Below are 17,717 nucleotides of genomic sequence, written 5' to 3'. Positions count from 1 at the left end.
TTCACTAATGAAGTCAGGCCCACACATGAGAGTCTCCCTTTTTTTTTTTTTAACATCTTTATTGGAGTATAATTGCTTTACAATCGTCTGTTAGTTTCTGCTTTACAACAAAGTGAATCAGTTATACATACACATATGTTCCCATATCTCTTCCCTCTTGACTCTCCCTCCCTCCGACCCTCGCTATCCCACCCCTCTAGGTGGTCACAAACCACCTAGCTGAGCTCCCTGTGCCATGTGGCTGCTTCCCACTAGCTATCCACCCTACGTTTGGTAGGGTATATATGTCCATGCCACTCTCTCACCTCGTCACATTTTACCCTTCCCAGTCCCCATATCCTCAAGTCCATGCTCTAGTAGGTCTGTGTTTTATTCCCGACCTACCCCTAGGCTCTTCATGACATTTTTTTTCTTAAATTCCATATATATGTGTTAGCATACGGTATTTGTTTTTCTCCTTCTGACTTACTTCACTCTGTATGACAGACTCCAGGTCCATCCACCTCACTACAAATAACTCAGTTTCATTTCTTTTTATGGCTGAGTAATATTCCATTGCATATATATACCACATCTTCTTTATCCATTCATCTGTTGATGGACACTTAGGTTGCTTCCATGTCCTGGCTATTGTAAATAGGGCTGCAATGAACATTTTGGTACATGACTCTTTTTGAATTATGGTTTACTCAGGGTATATGCACAGTAGTGGGAATGCTGGGTCATATGGTAGTTCTAACTGTAGTTTAAGGAACCTCCATACGGTTCTCCATAGTGTCTGTATCAATTTACATTCCCACCAGCAGTGCAAGAGAGTTCCCTTTTCTTCACACCCTCTCCAGCATTTATTGTTTCTAGATATTTTTATGATGGCCATTCTGACCAGTATGAGATGATATCTCATTGTAGTTTTGATTTGCATTTCTCTAATGATTAATGATGTTGAGCATTCTTTCATGTGTTTGTTGGCAATCTGTATATCTTCTTTGGAGAAATGTCTATTTAGGTCTTCTGCCCATTTTTGGATTGGGTTGTTTGCTTTTTGTTATTGAGCTGCATGAGTTGCTTATAAATTTTGGAGATTAATCCTTTGTCAGTTGCTTCATTTGCAACTATTTTCTCCCATTCTGAGGGTTGTCTTTTGGTCTTGTTTATGGTATCCTTTGCTGTGCAAAAGCTTTTAAGTTTCATTAGGTCCCATTTGTTTATTTTTGTTTTTACTTCCATTTCTCTAGGAGGTGGGTAAAAAAGGATCTTGCTGTGATTTATGTCATAGAGTGTTCTGACTATGTTCTCCTCTAAGAGTTTCATAATGTCTGGCCTTACATGTAGGTCTTTAACCCATTTTGAGTTTATTTTTGTTTATGGTATTAGGGAGTGTTCTAATTTCATACTTTTACATGTAGCTGTCCAGTTTTCCCAGCACCACTGATGAAAGAAGTTAAAGATGTTACAAATAGGTGGAGAGATATACCATGTTCTTGGAGTGGAAGAATCAACATTGTGAAAATGACTCTACTACCCAAAGCAATCTACAGATTCAATGCAGTCCCTATCAAACTACCAGTGGCATTTTTTACGGAACTAGAACAAAAAATTTCACAATTTGTATGGAAACACAAAAGACCCTGAATAGCCAAAGCAATCGTGAGAAAGAAAAACAGAGCTGGAGGAATCAGGCTTCCTGACTTCAGGGTATACTACAAAGCTACAGTAATCAAGACAGTATGGTACTGGCACAAAAACAGAAATATAGATCAATGGAACGGAATAGAAAACCCAGAGATAAACCCACACACATATGGTCACCTTATCTTTTGTAAAGGAGGCAAGAATATACAGTGGAGAAAAGACAGCCTCTTCAATAAAGGATCCCTTCCTCTGTGTTCTCATGGCCGTGCTTACCCCATCTAGCAATTACCACCCTGGTTCCTGTTTCCACTTGTTTCCCGATTGAGACTGCGAGCTGAGAGGCCAACTTGCATCCCAAGCACCTAATTAGTAGCATATACTAGGTGCTCAAATATTTGTGAAACAAGTACACGGACAAACAAATAAATGGACAGTCAGCGAAAAAAGGTCAGTAGACGATCGAGTCAAGAATACTCTCCTGTGGACCCTGAATTCCAAGTGGGGACCCCAATGGCGCTTGGCCTCCACCCTGAAGCGTGCAGTTCCTGGGGCGTTCACAGGCAAGAGGGAGCAGTTCCCACCACCGAGGACTCTCGGAGTCCCCTTGCACGAAGATCCTAGGACACAGACAAAGCCGCCAAGAGACTGCAGTTCCAACAGTCGGAGCACAGCTTGATCTTCGCTACGCCTCAGAGCGCGCGCGCTGCCCGTCTGTTGGGCGCAGAGAAGGCGCGCACCTCGAACGCCCCAATTTCCCCGCCCTCAGTTTCCTCCCTAGTCCGCAGATGTTGGCACAGGTTCCATGTAGGGAAGAAGCTGGCAGGGCAGTGACAGCCCCAAGAACCCCCTCATACCTCTTCCGTCACCTCCCTGCGGCTGCGCCCCCTTCCTGAGGGACGCGCGCTGCGAGGGGGCCGCCGGGGCGGGGAAGGGTCGGCGCGGGGCGGGGAGAAGCGTTTATATAGCAGCGAGGAAGGTTGGGAGTTGCCGCCTGCCTGCAGGACACCAGGAGGCCAGAGGCTGTCCTCGCCGCCTCACGTACCTCCCACGGTCCCCTTTGGCCCCACGGTCTCCCCGGTCGGGGGCACTCGGCGCTGCGCTCCCAGCGGTGCGCTGCGCTCTGATCCGTGCGCTGCGAAGAGATCCGCCGGGGACTTGGGAAGTGCGGGGCCGGGAGCCGCATGGACTTTTCCCCGAGGTAAGTGCTAGAGCCGCTGTTGGCTGGGCCGGCCAGAGCCAGAACTAGGTTTGCAAGTGGTGAGTGACTGCCCGGGAAGGACGCGCCGGATGGAAGGGGCTGCTTGAGGATCCCGGTAAAGGGAAGAAGGGATATCAGAAGCTCAAAACCTCCTCGTTCTGTTTTTCGACTCCTCCAGGTAGGGTTAGCTGACCTCACTGCGTCTTTCTGTGAGTTCCCCGCATTCTCCTCTTGGAGAGCCCAGAGTACACTCTGGTCACTCTCTGCTCCGGGCTCCGTGTCCCCCACAGCACTCCCGAGAGCTTCGAAGGCTGAGAGGTGCCTCACTCAACACCGTGTGCCCACGCCCAGCACAGGGCCTGGAGTGTGGCAGGCACACAGGATGGCATGGGGAGTGGATGAATGAGGTAAACCAGCCTGGGTCAGGAAAAGTCCCTGCCAGGCCGGTCCAGACCCAGCCTGTATTTTTGCCACTGCAATCACCCAAATTTATTAAAGATGGTTGGAGTTTTATTGTTAGCTGAAGGGAGGGGAGAAGGCAGAAAAAATCCACCCTTTTATGAATGCCTAGTAACATTCTGCAATGAGTAGAACCCCAGCTACCTGGCTCAGTGTCAACTGTGCAAATAATTTCGATGAGCCGGCCAGGCCGGTGGGAAGAGGAAAAAATACTGGCACTAGGAAGTGATTTCTTCTCTTCTGTGTCCTTTAGTGATAAAGATTTCTCATTTCTCTTTTTAGAAGTCTACTCTATGGAGATTTTTAAAGATGATCTTTGCCAGTTGGGGGAAAATTTTCCATAAGGGAAAAGGGTGGTGATGTTGATTGGGAATAACTGAGATGTCTATGAAAATCATAAGACTTAAGATAGGAAGGATATTAGAAGTCTTTTGTTAAGAATTTCTACAGTTACAGAATCTGCAATCACACTGCTTTTTAAAAGAAGGATCTATTTGATGAGTACTATTTTTAATATAAAACTTTCCAGTATGGCCTTGTCTAAATAAAGTGCTTTAAAATACATGGATGGCCTTAAAGCTTTTTTCTTTATAAAAGAAGTTATCAGCTTTCTCCCTCCACCCTCCCTCATTTTATTCCAAAATATTAGAAGTAAAGAGGGAAACCTGAAAAGAAAGCTTACCTTCCACTCAAAAGTCCATGTGTTTTGGATATTATGTCATGTGAAATCAAATTTTATGATGTACATAAAAGACTTTATGGGAACCACTCCTTGAAGAATCATCTTTAGCCTTTTTTTAGTAATAAAAACCATCTACCTGTGCTTGCTTCAGCAGCACATATACTAAAATTGGAACGATACATAGAAGATTAGCATGGCCCCTGCACAAGGATGACACACAAATTCATGAAGCATTCCATATTTTTTATGTATAACTGATTCACTTTGTTATACAGTAGAAACTAACACACCATTGTAAAGCAATTATAGTCCAATAAATATGTTAAAAAATATCTACCTTTACTAAATCTTTTTATGAAACAATTATCAAAAAACACCGTTGTTAAATATAATATACTTGTAACTTCCACTTTTCACATCCCCTTCAGAATAGTCCAAATTTCAGGAAAGTTTGAATACTTGTAATGTTTATCAAGAAAGAATTTCATTATTTACCTATTTGCATGGACAGTGCCAAGAGCAGCTAATTAAGTCACCAAATGAAGGTCAGATTATAGCATTGTGAATAAAAGTCGATGCATTATTTATTCATCTATATAAACAGTATACTATGTAGTCCTGCTAATATAATGGTATTAAAAATGATTGAAAATATCTTCCCTGTCAATAAGTACCAACTGTCTCTGGAATTTCTCAAAAATATGTGATTGGCAGGTATACTAAATGCAAATAAAGAAAAGTGGTCACGACTAATGATGGTGTATTTGCAACCAAAAATCACTCACTCTTACAGTTCCAAGAAATAAGTACGAAGATTAGATTTTCTACACTTCTACTTTTATAAGTGTCATGAATATGACTTCTCCAGAGTGATCAAAAGTTGCCCAAAATATTTTTTCTCCTGTCCTGACCTTTTTGTAGTTGTTTGTTGTCACTGTTATTTAAAGTAGGAAGTCCAGTAGTTTTGCTCTGAAATGGGTCTAGGTTCAGGTTACACAGGAGCTTGGACTTACGCTTAACCTGTCTTGAGTCTTTTCTCACCTGTCACAGGGAACAGTGGTATCTACCTACATCACAGGGATGTGGGAGAAAAAAATAAGTTCCTTATAAAATGCCAGGCATACGTGCTCAGTAAATGAGGGTGATAGTCATGGTGGTGGTAATTCTTAAGGGTCAAGGCACATAGAAGTGTTCCCAAAAATTCATTTAGCGTAGAGTCCAATTTTTTTAAAACATCTTTATTGGAGTATAATTGCTTTACAATGGTGTGTTAGTTTCTGCTTATAACAAAGTGAATATACGTATACATATATACCCATATCTCTTCCCTCTTGCATCTCCCTCCCACGCTACCCATTCCACCCCTCTAGGTGGTCACAAAGCACCCAGCTGATCTCCCTGTGCTATGCGGCTGCTTCCCACTAGCTATCTATTTTATATTTGGTAGTGTATATATGTCCATGACACTCTCTCACTTTGTCCCAGCTTACCCTTCCCCCTCCCCGTGTCCTCAAGCCCATTCTCTACATCTGCAACTTTATTCCTGTCCTGCTCCTAGGTTCTTCATAACCATTTTTTTTTTTAGATTCCATATATATGTGTTAGCATATGATATTTGTTTTTCTCTTTCTGACTTACTTCACTCTGTATGACAGTATCTAGGTCCATCCACCTCACTACAAATAACTCCATTTCATTTCTTTTTATGGCTGAGTAATATTCCATTGTATATATGTGCCACATCTTCTTTATCCATTCATCTGTTAATGGAAACTTACGTTGCTTCCATGTCCTGGTTATTGTAAATAGAGCTGCAATGAACATTGTGGTACATGACTCTTTTTAAATTATGGTTTTCTCAGGGTATATGCCCAGTAGTGGGATTGCTGGGTTGTATGGTAGTTCGATTTTTAATCTTTTGAGGAACCTCCATAGTGTTCTCCAGAGTGGCTGTATCAATTTACATTCCCATGAGCAATTAAAGAGGGTTCCCTTTTCTCCACACCCTCTCCAGTTTTTATTGTTTGTAGATTTTTTGATGATGGCCATTCTGACTGGTGTGAGGTGATGCCTCTTTGTAGTTGTGATTTGCATTTCTCTAATGATTAGTGATGTTGAGCATCCTTTCATGTGTTTGTTGGCTATCTGTATATCTTCTTTGAAGAAACGGCTATTTAGGTCTTCTGCCTACTTTTGAATTGGGTTGTTTGATTTTTTGATATTGAGCTGCATGAGCTGCTTGTAAATTTTGGAGATTAATCCTTTGCTTCATTTGCAAATATTTTCTCCCATTCTGAAGGTTGTCTTTTCGTCTTGTTTATGGTATACTTTGCTGTGCAAAAGCTTTTAAGTTTCATTAGGTCCCATTTGTTTATTTTTGTTTTTATTTCCATTTCTCTAGGAGGTGGGACAAAAAGGCTCTTGCTGTGATTTATGTCATAGAGTGTTCTGCCTATTTCTTGCTCTTAGAGTTTTATAGTGTCTGGCCTTACATTTAGGTCTTTAATCCTTTTTTGGGGGTGGGGGTGTACACAGGCCTCTCATTCTTGTGGCCTTTCCCGTTGTGGAGCACAGGCTCTGGATGTGCAAGCTCACTGGCCATGGCTCATGGGCCTAGCCACTCCGCAGCCTGTGAGATCTTCCTGGACAGGGACACAAACCCATGTCACCTGCATTGGCAGGCGGACTCTCAACCACTGTGCCACCAGGGAAACCCAATCCATTTTGAGTTTACTTTTGTGAATGGTGTTAGGGAGTGTTCTAATTTCATTCTTTTCATGTAGCTGTCCAGTATTCCCAGCACCACTTATTGAAGAGTCTGTTTTTTCTCCATTGTATATTCTTGCCTCCTTTATCAAAGATAAGGTGACCATATGTGCATGGGTTTATCTCTGGGCTTTCTATCCTGTTCCATTGATCTATATTTCTGTTTTTTTGCCAATAGCATACTGGCTTGATTACTGTAGCTTTGTAGTATAGTCTGATGTCAGGGAACCTGATTTCTCCAGCTCCGTTTTTCTTTCTCAAGATTGCTTTAGCTATTCAGAGTCTTTTGTGTTTCCATACAAATTGTGAAATTTTTTGTTCTAGTTCTGTGAAAAGTGTCAGTGGTAATTTGATCGGGATTGCATTGAATCTGTAGATTGCTTTGGGTAGTATAGTCATTTTCACAATGTTGATTCTTCCAATCCAAGAACATGGTATATTTCTCCATCTATTTATATCATCTTTAATTTCTTTCATCAGTGTCTTATAATTTTCTGCATACAGGTCTTTTGTCTCCTTAGGTAGGTTTATTCCTAGATATTTTATTCTTTTTGTTGCAATGGTAAATGGGAGTGATTCCTTAATTTCCCTTTCAGATTTTACGTCATTAATGTATAGGAATGCAAGAGATTTCCGTGCATTGTTTGTATCTTCTACTTTACCAAATTCATTGATTATCTCTAGTAGTTTTCTGGTAGCATTTTTAGGATTCTCTATGTACAGTATCATGTCATCTGCAAACAGTGACACCTTTACTTCTTCTTTTCCAATTCAGATTCCTTTATTTCTTTTTCCTCTCTGATTGCTGTGGCTAAAACTTCCAAAACTCTGCTGAATAATAGTTGTGAGAGTGGGCAACCTTGTCTTGTTCCTGATCTTAGTGGAAACGGTTTCAGTTTTTCACCATTGAGAACGATGTTGGCTGTGGGTTTGTCATCTATGGCCTTTATTATGTTGAGGTAAGTTCCCTCTATGCCTACTTTCTGGAGGGATTTTATCATAAATGGGTGTTGAATTTTGTCAAAAGCTTTCTCTGCATCTATTGAGATGATCATATGGTATTTATCCTTCAGTTTGTTGATTTGCTATATCACATTGATTGATTTGCATATATTGAAGAATCCTTACATTACTGGGATAAATCCCACTTGATCATGGTGTATGATCCTTTTAATATGCTGTTGGATTCTGTTTGCTAGTACTTTGTTGAGGATTTTTGCATCTTTGTTCATCAGTAATATTGACCTGTAGTATTCTTTCTTTGTGACATCTTTGTCTGGTTTTGGTATCAGGGTGATGGTGGCCTCGTAGAATGAGTTTGGGAGTGTTCCTTCCTCTGCTATGTTTTGGAAGAGTTTGAGAAGGATAGGTGTTAGCTCTTATCTAAGTTTGATAGAATTTGTCTGTGAAGCCATATAGTCTTGGGCTTTTATTTGTTGGAAGATTTTTAATAACCGTCTCAATTTCAGTGCTTGTGATTGGTCTGTTTATATTTTCTATTTCTTTCTGGTTCAGTCTTGGAAGGTTGTGCTTTTCTAAGACTGTGTCCATTTCTTCCAGGTTTTCCATTTTATTGGCATATAGTTGCTTGTAATAATGTCTCATGATCCTTTGTATTCTTCAGTGTTAGTTGTTACTTCTCCTTTTTCATTTCTAATTCTATTGATTTGAGTCTTCTCCCTTTTTTCTTGATGAGTTTGCCTAATGGTTTGTCAATCTTGTTTATCTTCTCAAAGAACCACCTTTTAGTTTTATTTATCTTTGCTATTGTTTCCTTCATTTCTTTTTCTAATTTATTTCTGATCTCATCTTTATGATTTCTTTCCTCTGCTAACTTTGGGTTTTTTTGGTTCTTTTTTCCCAATTGCTTTAGGTGTAAGTTGAGGTTGTTTATTTGAGATGTTTCTTGTTTCTTGAGGTAGGATTTTTTTTGCTATAAACTTCCCTATTAGAACTGCTTTTATTGCTTCCCATAGGTTTTGGATCATCGTATTTTCATTGTCATTTGTTTCTATGTATTTTTTTTATTTCCTCTTTGATTTCTTCAGTGATCTCTTGGTTATTAAGTAGTGTATTGTTTAGGCTCCATGTGTTTGTATTTTTTACAGATTTTTTCCTTTAATTGATATCTAGTCTCATAGTGCTGTGGTCGGAAAAGATACTTGATGTGATTTCAATTTTCTTAAATTTACCAAGGCTTGATTTGTGACCCAAGATGATCTATCCTGGAGAATGTTCCATGAACACTTGAGAAGAAAGTGTATTTTGTTGTTTTTGGATGGAATATCCTATAAATATCAATTAAGTCCATCTTGTTTAATGTATCATTTAAAGCTTGGGTTTCCTTATTTATTTTCATTTTGGATGATCTGTCCATTGGTGACAGTGGGGTGTTAAAGTCCCCTGCTATGATTGTGTTATTGTTGATTTCCCCTTTTATTGCTGTTAGCATTTGCCTTATGTATTGAGGTGCTCCTATGTTGGGTTCATAAGTATTTACAACTGTTAGATATTCTTCTTGGATTGATCCCTTGATCATTATATACTGTTCTTCTTGTCTCTTGTAGTAGTCTTTATTTTAAAGTCTATTTTTTCTGATATGAGAATTGCTACTCCATGTTTCTTTTGATTTCCATTTGCATGGCATATCTTTTTCCCCTCATTTTCAGTCTGTATGTGTCCCTAGGTCTGAAGTGGATCTCTTGTAGACAGCATATATACGGGTCTTTTTTTTGTATCCATTAAGTCAGTCTGTGTCTTTTGGTTGGAGCTTTTAATCTATTTACATTTAAGGTAATTATCGATATGTATGTTCCTATTACTATTTTCTTAATTGTTTTGGGTTTGTTATTGTAGGTCTTTCAGTTCTCTTGTGTTTCCCACCTAGAGAACTTCCTTTAGCATTTGTTGTAGAGCTAGTTTGGTGATGCTGAAATCTCTTGGCTTTTGCTAATCTGTAAAGGTTTTGATTTCTCTGTCATATCTGAATGAGATCCTTGCTGGGTAGAGTAATCTTGGTTTTAGGTTTTTCCCTTTCATCACTTTAAATATGTCCTGCCACTCCCTTCTGCTTTGCAGAATTTCCGCTGAAAGATCAGCTGTTAACCTTATGGGGATTCCCTTGTATATTATTTGTTGTTTTTTCCTTGGTGCTTTCAATATTTTTTCTTTGTATTTAATTTTTGGTAGTTTGATTAAATATGTGTCTTTTCATGTTTCTCCTTGCATTTTTCCTGTATGGAATTCTCTGTGCTTCCTGGACTTGATTGACTATTCCTTTCCCATATTAAGGAAGTTTTCAATTATAATCTTTTCAAATATTTTCTCATTCCCTTTGTTTTTCTCTTCTTCTGGGACCCATATAATTTGAATTTTGGTATGTTTAATGTTGTCCCAGAGGTCTCTGAGATTGTACTCAATTCTTTTCATAGGGTGTCCAGCACTGTAGCTTGCTGGTCGTTGAGTGGGACTGGGTCTTAGTGTTGAGATGGAGATCTCTGGGAGAGCTTTTGCCATTTGATACATGGAGCTGGGAGGTCTCTGGTGGACCAATGTCCTGAACTTGGCTCTCCCACCTCAGAGGCACAGGCTGACATCTGGCCAGAGCACCAAGACCCTGTCAGCCAGACAGGTCAGAAGAAAAGGGAGACAAAAGAAAGAAAGAAAACTAAAATAAAATAAAGTTATTAAAATAAAAAATAATTGTTAAAATAAAACAATTAAAAAGTAATTTTAAAAAGGAAGAAAGAAGAGAACAACCAAACCAACAAACAAATCCACCAATGATAACAAGCGCTAAAAACTATACAAAAAAAAAAAAAAAAAAAGAAAGAAAAATGAACAGACAGAACCCTAGGACAAATGGTAAAAGCAAAGCTATACAGACAAATCACACCAAGAAGCATACACATACACACTCACAGAAAGAGACAAAGGAAGAATATATATATATTGTTGCTCCCAAAGTCCACCGCCTCAATTTTAGGATGATTCATTGTCTATTCAGGTATTCCACAGATGCCGGGTACATCAGGTTGACTGTGGAGATTTAATCCTCTGCTCCTGGGGCTGCTGGGAGAGATTTCCCTTTCTCTTCTTTGTTCACACAACCTCTGGGGTTCAGCTTTGGATTTGGTGCCGCCTCTGTGTGTAGGGCACCTGAGGGCATCTGTTCTTTGCTCAGACAGGACGGGGTCAAAGGGGCAGGTGATTAGAGGGCTCTGGCTCACTCAGGCCAGGGAGAGGGAGGGGTACGGATGCAGGGCTAGCCTGCAGAGACAGAGGCCAGCATGACGTTGCAACAGCCTGAGGCGCGCTGTGTGTTCTCCCCCAGAAGTTGTCCCTGGGTCATGGGACCCTGGCAGTGGTGGGCTGCACAGGCTCCTGGGAGGGCAGGTGTGGATAGTGACCTGTGCTTGCTCACAGGCTTCTTGGTGGCTGCAGCAGCAGCCTTAGCATCTCATGCCCATCTCTGTTGTCGGCGCTGATAGCCCCGGCTCGCGCCCGTCTCTAGAGCTCGTTTAGGCGGCGCTCAGAATCCCCTGTCCTCGTGCACCCCGAAACAATGGTCTTTTGCCTCTTCGACAGCTCCAGACTTTTCCCGGACTCCCTCCCTAGCCGTGGTGGACTAACCCCTTCAGGCTGTGTTCACGCCGCCCACCCCAGTCCTCTCCCGGCTTCCGACCGAAGCCCGAGCCTCAGCTCCCAGCCCCACTCGCCCCAGCAGGTGAGCAGACAAGCCTCTTGGGCTGATGAGTGCTGGTCGGCACCGATACTCTGTGCAGGAATCTCTCCGCTTTGCCCTCCGCACCCTGTTGCTGCGCTCTCCTCCGTGGCTCCAAAGCTTCCCCCTCTGCCACCCGCAGTATCCGCCCGCTAAGGGGCTCCTAGTGTGTGGAGACCTTTCCTCCTTCACAGCTCCCTCCCACTGGTGCAGGTCCCGTCCCTATTCTTTTGTTTCTGTTTATTCCTTTTTCGTTGGCCCTACCCAGGTATGTGGGGAGTTTCTTGCCTTTGGGGAAGTCTCAGGTCTTCTGCCAGCATTCAGTAGGTGTTCTGTAGGAGTTGTTCCATATGTAGATGTATTTCTGATGTATTTTGGGGGAGGAAGGCGATCTCCACCTCTCACTCCGCCATATTGAAGGTCTCCATCATATAGTCCAGTTTTAGTCCATGTTTTGACCTCACTGAAATACCTTGTCTCCATGGAGTAGAACATGATTCCAAGAAATGTATAACTCTCCCAACGTTGTAATCTCCCTTTTCCCCTGGAAGTGTTCCAGTTCGTAGAGAGCATTTTAGGAAAGACGCATCACTCAGACATTCTGCCATCCTGGAAGAGATGTTTGGGAGTTATGGCTATTCTGATTTCACTCTGTGTCTCTTCATATCTTCTGTTTTACTGTTTGGGGAGAATATTTTATACACATGCTGTCCATTATGATCACGATGATAACCATATGTACCTACTGAGTTTTTGTACTGGTGCTAATGTGCTTCTCATTCTAGAGAAGTCAACTGGTTACTTCAGCACAAAGGCTTTGAAAAGTGCACTCAGGGTTTTAGTTTCTTTGTATAATGAATTTGTGGTAACAAAAATATCTTTCTGCCTTCATCAGAAAGGTGATAGATTTATATTTTCAGAATTTTAAAATAAAGGCCCACAAAGCAAACTTCAGTTTTTCAAGGGAATGGAGAATTTAGAAGGCATAGAGAATACTTTACAGAACAGTAAAGGCCAAACTTTTTAAATGAAGAAATACTAGTAGTTAGAGACTTGATGTCACTCGCTCTCCAGATTCCTCACCCTCCTTCCAAACTTGTCTTTTCTTGTGGTGACCCAAGGCAATGACAGGAAAATTTGGACGAGGTTACCATGAATAAAATGGATACTGTTTGGCTAACATAAACCATGTGCAGAAGAAAAGATCTCCTGTGGCTCTTGTATCCCTAGTGTTTCCCATAGTACCTGGCACTTAGTAGGTACTCAATAAATATTTGATAAATGAATGACTTAAAATTACAAAAGTCTGGCTGAAGTATGCTTTTCATGTAAATCTGGAGCAGTTGCATATAGAAAATCCAGACAAGATAAAAGAGGTTGGTATCACCTCTTGCTTGCTTTTGCTAAAGGAAGAAATAGACCCTAAATCTTACCTTTATGACTCATCTTGATTGACTGAGATAACCCTAAAAGCTAATACTTTTTATGATTCTAAATAATAAGCCTCAGGAAATTTGCTGATTTAATTTTGACAGGAAGAGAAAGTTTTCCCCCAAATGTTGAACAGGTGGAGTGGAGGGAAGAAAAATAAAGCATACAAACTAACTCCATCTTAAACTTCAGCATTCCCCTCAAGGTACAAAGAGATAATAAATATACATTTAACCATTCCTTTACCATTTATAATTAAAGATGGGGTATTGATTTGACTTGAACATGTTTTTGTAATGCTTTAAGTACTATATCCTAAACTTTAAAGGGGAAAGATTTTGCCAGAGTTAGTTGGCGAAGGCATTTGTGTTGGCTTGAAAACCCATAAGTTAATTACCTATCGAGTCCTTTAAAAACAACACGATTAACGTCTGGCAAGACATTGTGACTGAAATTCTCCATTGCATGAGTCCAAATACAATAGAACTTTGAAGATCGTGAGCGAGTCAGAGTCACATTTGGCTATTTTTGTTTGGTGGAAAAAATTTCCACAATGTATCAAATGGCCCATATACCATCTTTTGGTACCCTTAACTCACCATAAGCCAGCAGGTATGGATAACGCTATAATCAATCACATTTACTTACATATTTCTCTGGGACTATAATACAGGGCAGATCGTGTTATATGTTGTAACAGATTTCCCTAATGCCCAAGCTTTTCTCTTCTCTGCTGGCTACCAGAGGATATCAGAGCCCTGTCTGTGTCCCTTCTGCATTCAGTTTCAGTTCTCACTGCAGGCTTCTTACTTCAAGCAACAGAGGAGGCCTGAGGGCTCTCTCTGGCCTTGGGAACATGGCTGACTCAAGTGGAGTAGGCCAGAGGGGCCTGGAGGTTAACACAACTGGGAGCAACCCCTTGCCCAATAACAGATGAAAGCTGGTGAATAAGTATCCTCGCTGTGAGGGAAGCCACTCTTGAGGTCTGATCTTTACATTCTTCCAGAAGTACCCAAGGGGATGAGCTCCAGCTGCCCAGAATGCTAACCCACTTGCTCATTAACAATTCTACCTGGTTCCCTATCTCACTTCCTTGCTGCTCTACTAGTGCTTCCAGGGATCCTCTCCTCAGTAATCTGGTTGCACAAATTCTTGTCCAGAGTCTGCTTTGGGGGAACCCAATCTACCATGAGCTTGTTAACTATTTCAGTTAAGACAGTGCTTTAGCTCTAAGTATCCTGTAGATTCTGTTCTGGCCAAAAAGTGAATCAAGAATGGAATTCTTGCTTTCCACACTGGAGAACAGAATTTTGTCCCCAGCCACTGCTGTTTCACTTGTGTCTGGGTCAGTTGGCTTCTTGGTTATGACCTGATCCTGAATTACCATCAGCTCTCTGAGAATGTGTCAGGAGCACGGGGAGGGAGGTATTGGGGAGGGCTCAGTTACGACTCCATCGTTAGAGAAATAGTACCTTCCGCAGGTTATGAGAAGTGGCTCAAACACATGTTCCATAAGGATGGAACCAGCCTCACAATATTTCTGGTGGGTGTTCCTATCCCCCCACTGCTTTGGTCACCATTTCTTTTACTGAAGGAAGGTTCTCCAATAGGCTATAGAGAGATATGTATAAGAGGATATTATTATAGGAATTGGCTCACATGATTATGGGGACTGAGAAGTCCTCTGATCTGCCACTTGCAAACCAGGGGGCCAGGAAGGCTAGAGGTGTCATCAATCTGAGTCTGAAGGCCTGACAATCAAGAACCCCAGTGTCAAAGGGCAGAAGTAAATGGACTTTCCAGCTTAAGCAGAAAAAGCAGATTCACCTTTCCTTTGCCTTTGTGTTCTAATCAGGCCATCAATGGATTGGATGATGCCTACTTGCCTTGGTGAAGGTCATCTTCTTTATTCATTATGTCAATTCAAATACTAATCTCTTCTGGAAACACCCTCACAGGCACACCCACAAATAATGTTTTACCATTCCTTAGCTCAGTCATGTTGACACATAAAATTTGCCATCACATTTACCAATTACTTCCCAATCCACCCCTCTCCCCAAACCAGACTTCTCCTCGGAACTCAGACCCAGACATCTAACTGCCCACAAGGCACCTGAACATCTTCCACCAATGTAGCCTTGAAGCCCTGTCCTCCCCAGCCCTTATCAAGAATCCTATCTAATCTGTCTCCACATCCTATGATTATATTTCCTACTGATTTCTGCAAACTCCTCTCTATAATCTCTGCTCCTGGTCTCCAAACACCATTCTCTTTTTCACCCAGATGACAGCTGCAACCTAGACCACCTCCGTGCTCTAGTCTTGCTCCTCTTCTAGAATTTTCCATAGTTCAGCTTTGAGTGAGTTCCCTAAAACTGTCTGCTCATACTTTCCTCTGCTTAAAATTCTCCAATACCAGGACTTCCCAGGTGGTATAGTGGTTAAGAATCTGCCTGCCAATGCAGGGGACACAGGTTCGAGCCCTGGTCAGGGAAGATCCCACATGCCGCTGAGCAACTAAGCCTGTGTGCCACAACTACTGAGCCTGTGCCTAGAGCCTGCGAGCCACAACTACTGAGCCTGTGTGTCACAAATACTGAAGCCTACATGCCTAGAGCTCTGCAACAGGAGAAGCCACCACAATGAGAAGCCCGTGCGCTGCAATGAAGAGTAGCTCCCACTCACCACAACTAGAGAAAGCCTGAGCACAGCAACAAAGACCCAATACAGCCATAAGTTAATTAATTAATTAATTAATTAAATATTCTCCAATGCCTTTGGGTAAAATCCAAAATACTTATCACGGTTGAAAATCCTCCCACCATCCAATATTTATCCACCTCTCCTGCTTTTCTATTTCTTTGCCACTACTGCCAATCCTTTGTGTCTTTAAGCAGACCTTGCTCTCTCCCTCCTGCCATTTGCATTTGGAATTTCCTCTACCTAGAATAGTATTCTCTGGACTCTCAATCTGGCTGACTCTTTCTCTCCCTTTAGGGCTCAGCTAACATGTCCATTCCTTAGGAAATTATTACTGAGCCCTGTGTACTAGGTCAGGTACTTTGCCTTGAGTCCCCACTGTACCCTGGGCTCCCATAGTTCCCACTGAAGCGTGGTTGCTTTGTCTTTCATGTTCACCAGGCATCTTCAGTGCTAACCACTTAGTAGATGCTCAATAAATATCTGCTGTAGAATAAATGAACTGAAATCAGCTTCCTTACTAGTTGATGACCAAGGGCAAATCACATAAGCTCTCTGAACTTTCATTTTCACATATGAAGTAGAAATCATATCCAAACACAGAGATTGAGAGGTTTTGGTTAGTTGGTGCTGAATAAATGATTTTTCTTTTAGAGTCATCAAGATGAGTATTATGCTTGACTTGACCCTGTGATATTATGAGATAGTAAAGCCCACATTCCAGGGTGTCTAATTTTAAAGGGCACTCTAATAGAGGGACTTTGGGCGGAACCCAGAGGGAGGAAAGTGCCATGTAGCTAGAAGTATCCTGCTTTTAAACCTTGAGCGGAGTATGTGTTTGGAAATGTAAGTGATATAATAACATATAATGGTGTCTAATTCCCTCACACAGTTTCTTCCAAATAATCCTCCAGCTTCAACATCTGCTTTTCCTGGGTTAGTGCCATGAATCCAGTTTCTAAACTGAGGAGTTTATCCCAAGAGTTTTGCCTTAAATTATTATCAACTGCAATTCCTCCTCAGTTTCCCCCCTTCTCCAGGATTGCTGTCACCGTTCTGAAACACACCATTAAGCACCTCATTCTTGGGCTTCCAGGAACTTGTCGTGAAAATGCTGACAAACCCAGAGGCACATTTGCAGGTGATTAAACTGGGTGGAGGCAAGCACTAAACAAATTAACAGACCTGCACTGGTCAATGATTAAGGCAAAAAACTTTTTAGATTTTAGCAATGGGGAGAAGGTTAAGCACATAATTTGGGTGGAAATTAGGATAATAGCACCTCCAAGAGCTGTCTGCACACGTTCAAGATTTTTATTATTTTTAAATTTTATTCTTTAAATGTTCATTGAAATATAGTTGATTTACAATGTTGTGTTAGTTTCAGCTGTACAGCAAAGTGATTCAGTCATACATGCATATATATAGATTTTTTAGATTCTTTTCCATTATAGGTTACTACAGGATATTGAGTATAGTTCCCTGTGCTATACAGTAGGTCCTGTTGTTTATCTATTTTAAAATATAGTTAGTATATTTTAATCCCAAACTCCTAATTTATCCCTCCCCCCCCTCACTTTCCCCTTTGGTAACCATACATTTGTTTTCTATGTCTTTATTTCTGTTTTGTAAATAAGTTCATTTGTATCATTTTTTTAGATTCCACATATAAGCAATATCATACGATATTTGTCTTTGGCTGCCTTACTTCACTTAGTATGATAATCTCTAGGTCCATTCATGTAGCTTCAAATGGCCTTGTTTCATTCTTTTTTATGGCTGCTTAGTATTCCATTGTATATATGTACCACATCTTCTTTATCCATTCATCTATCGGTGAACATTTAGGTTGCTTCCATGTCTTGGCTATTGTAAATAATGCTGCTATGAAAATAGGGGCACATGTATCTTTTCAAATTATAGTTTTCTCCAGATATATACCCAGGAGTGGGATCCTATAGTCCCACTCCTGGGCATATATCTGGAGAAAACTATAATTTGAAAAATATATGTATTATGGTACCTATATTTTTAGTTGTTTAAGACTTTTAGGTATTAATTGGTAAGTTACTGCCTTGGCACACCTACCTAAGTCTATGGCAATCCAGTTTTTAAGTTCACTG

The 17,717-nt window shown here is 41.1% G+C and overlaps 1 protein-coding gene and 1 non-coding gene across 5 annotated transcripts in view; both read left to right on the top strand.

The window, feature by feature from the left end:
- The first annotated feature begins 2,438 nt into the window (after positions 1-2,438).
- Positions 2,439-17,717, top strand: part of COL6A6 (collagen type VI alpha 6 chain) — a 177,283-nt gene continuing 162,004 nt past the window's right edge. For 3 of the 4 annotated variants that reach the window (XR_010840635.1, XM_059065465.2, XM_067033805.1), the window contains exon 1: positions 2,439-2,830. Coding sequence is in view for 2 of the 4 variants with exons in the window: in XM_059065465.2 (XP_058921448.2) it covers positions 2,814-2,830 (17 nt within the window). In the remaining 2 variants the exon portion in view is untranslated. Of the gene's footprint in view, positions 2,831-11,324; positions 11,464-17,717 lie in introns of all 4 variants that reach the window. The other variant, XR_010840636.1, reaches the window with a different exon arrangement.
- LOC131757904 (U6 spliceosomal RNA) lies at positions 4,110-4,216 on the top strand. The gene has a single exon (XR_009336052.1). It is a non-coding gene; the product is annotated as a U6 spliceosomal RNA (small nuclear RNA).

This window comes from Kogia breviceps, chromosome 5 (genome assembly GCF_026419965.1).
Source record: "Kogia breviceps isolate mKogBre1 chromosome 5, mKogBre1 haplotype 1, whole genome shotgun sequence".
In the NCBI taxonomy this organism is placed as follows: Eukaryota; Metazoa; Chordata; class Mammalia; order Artiodactyla; family Physeteridae; genus Kogia; species Kogia breviceps.
Note: the sequence above shows the minus strand (reverse complement) of the source record. Positions and strands in the feature narration are given on the sequence as shown.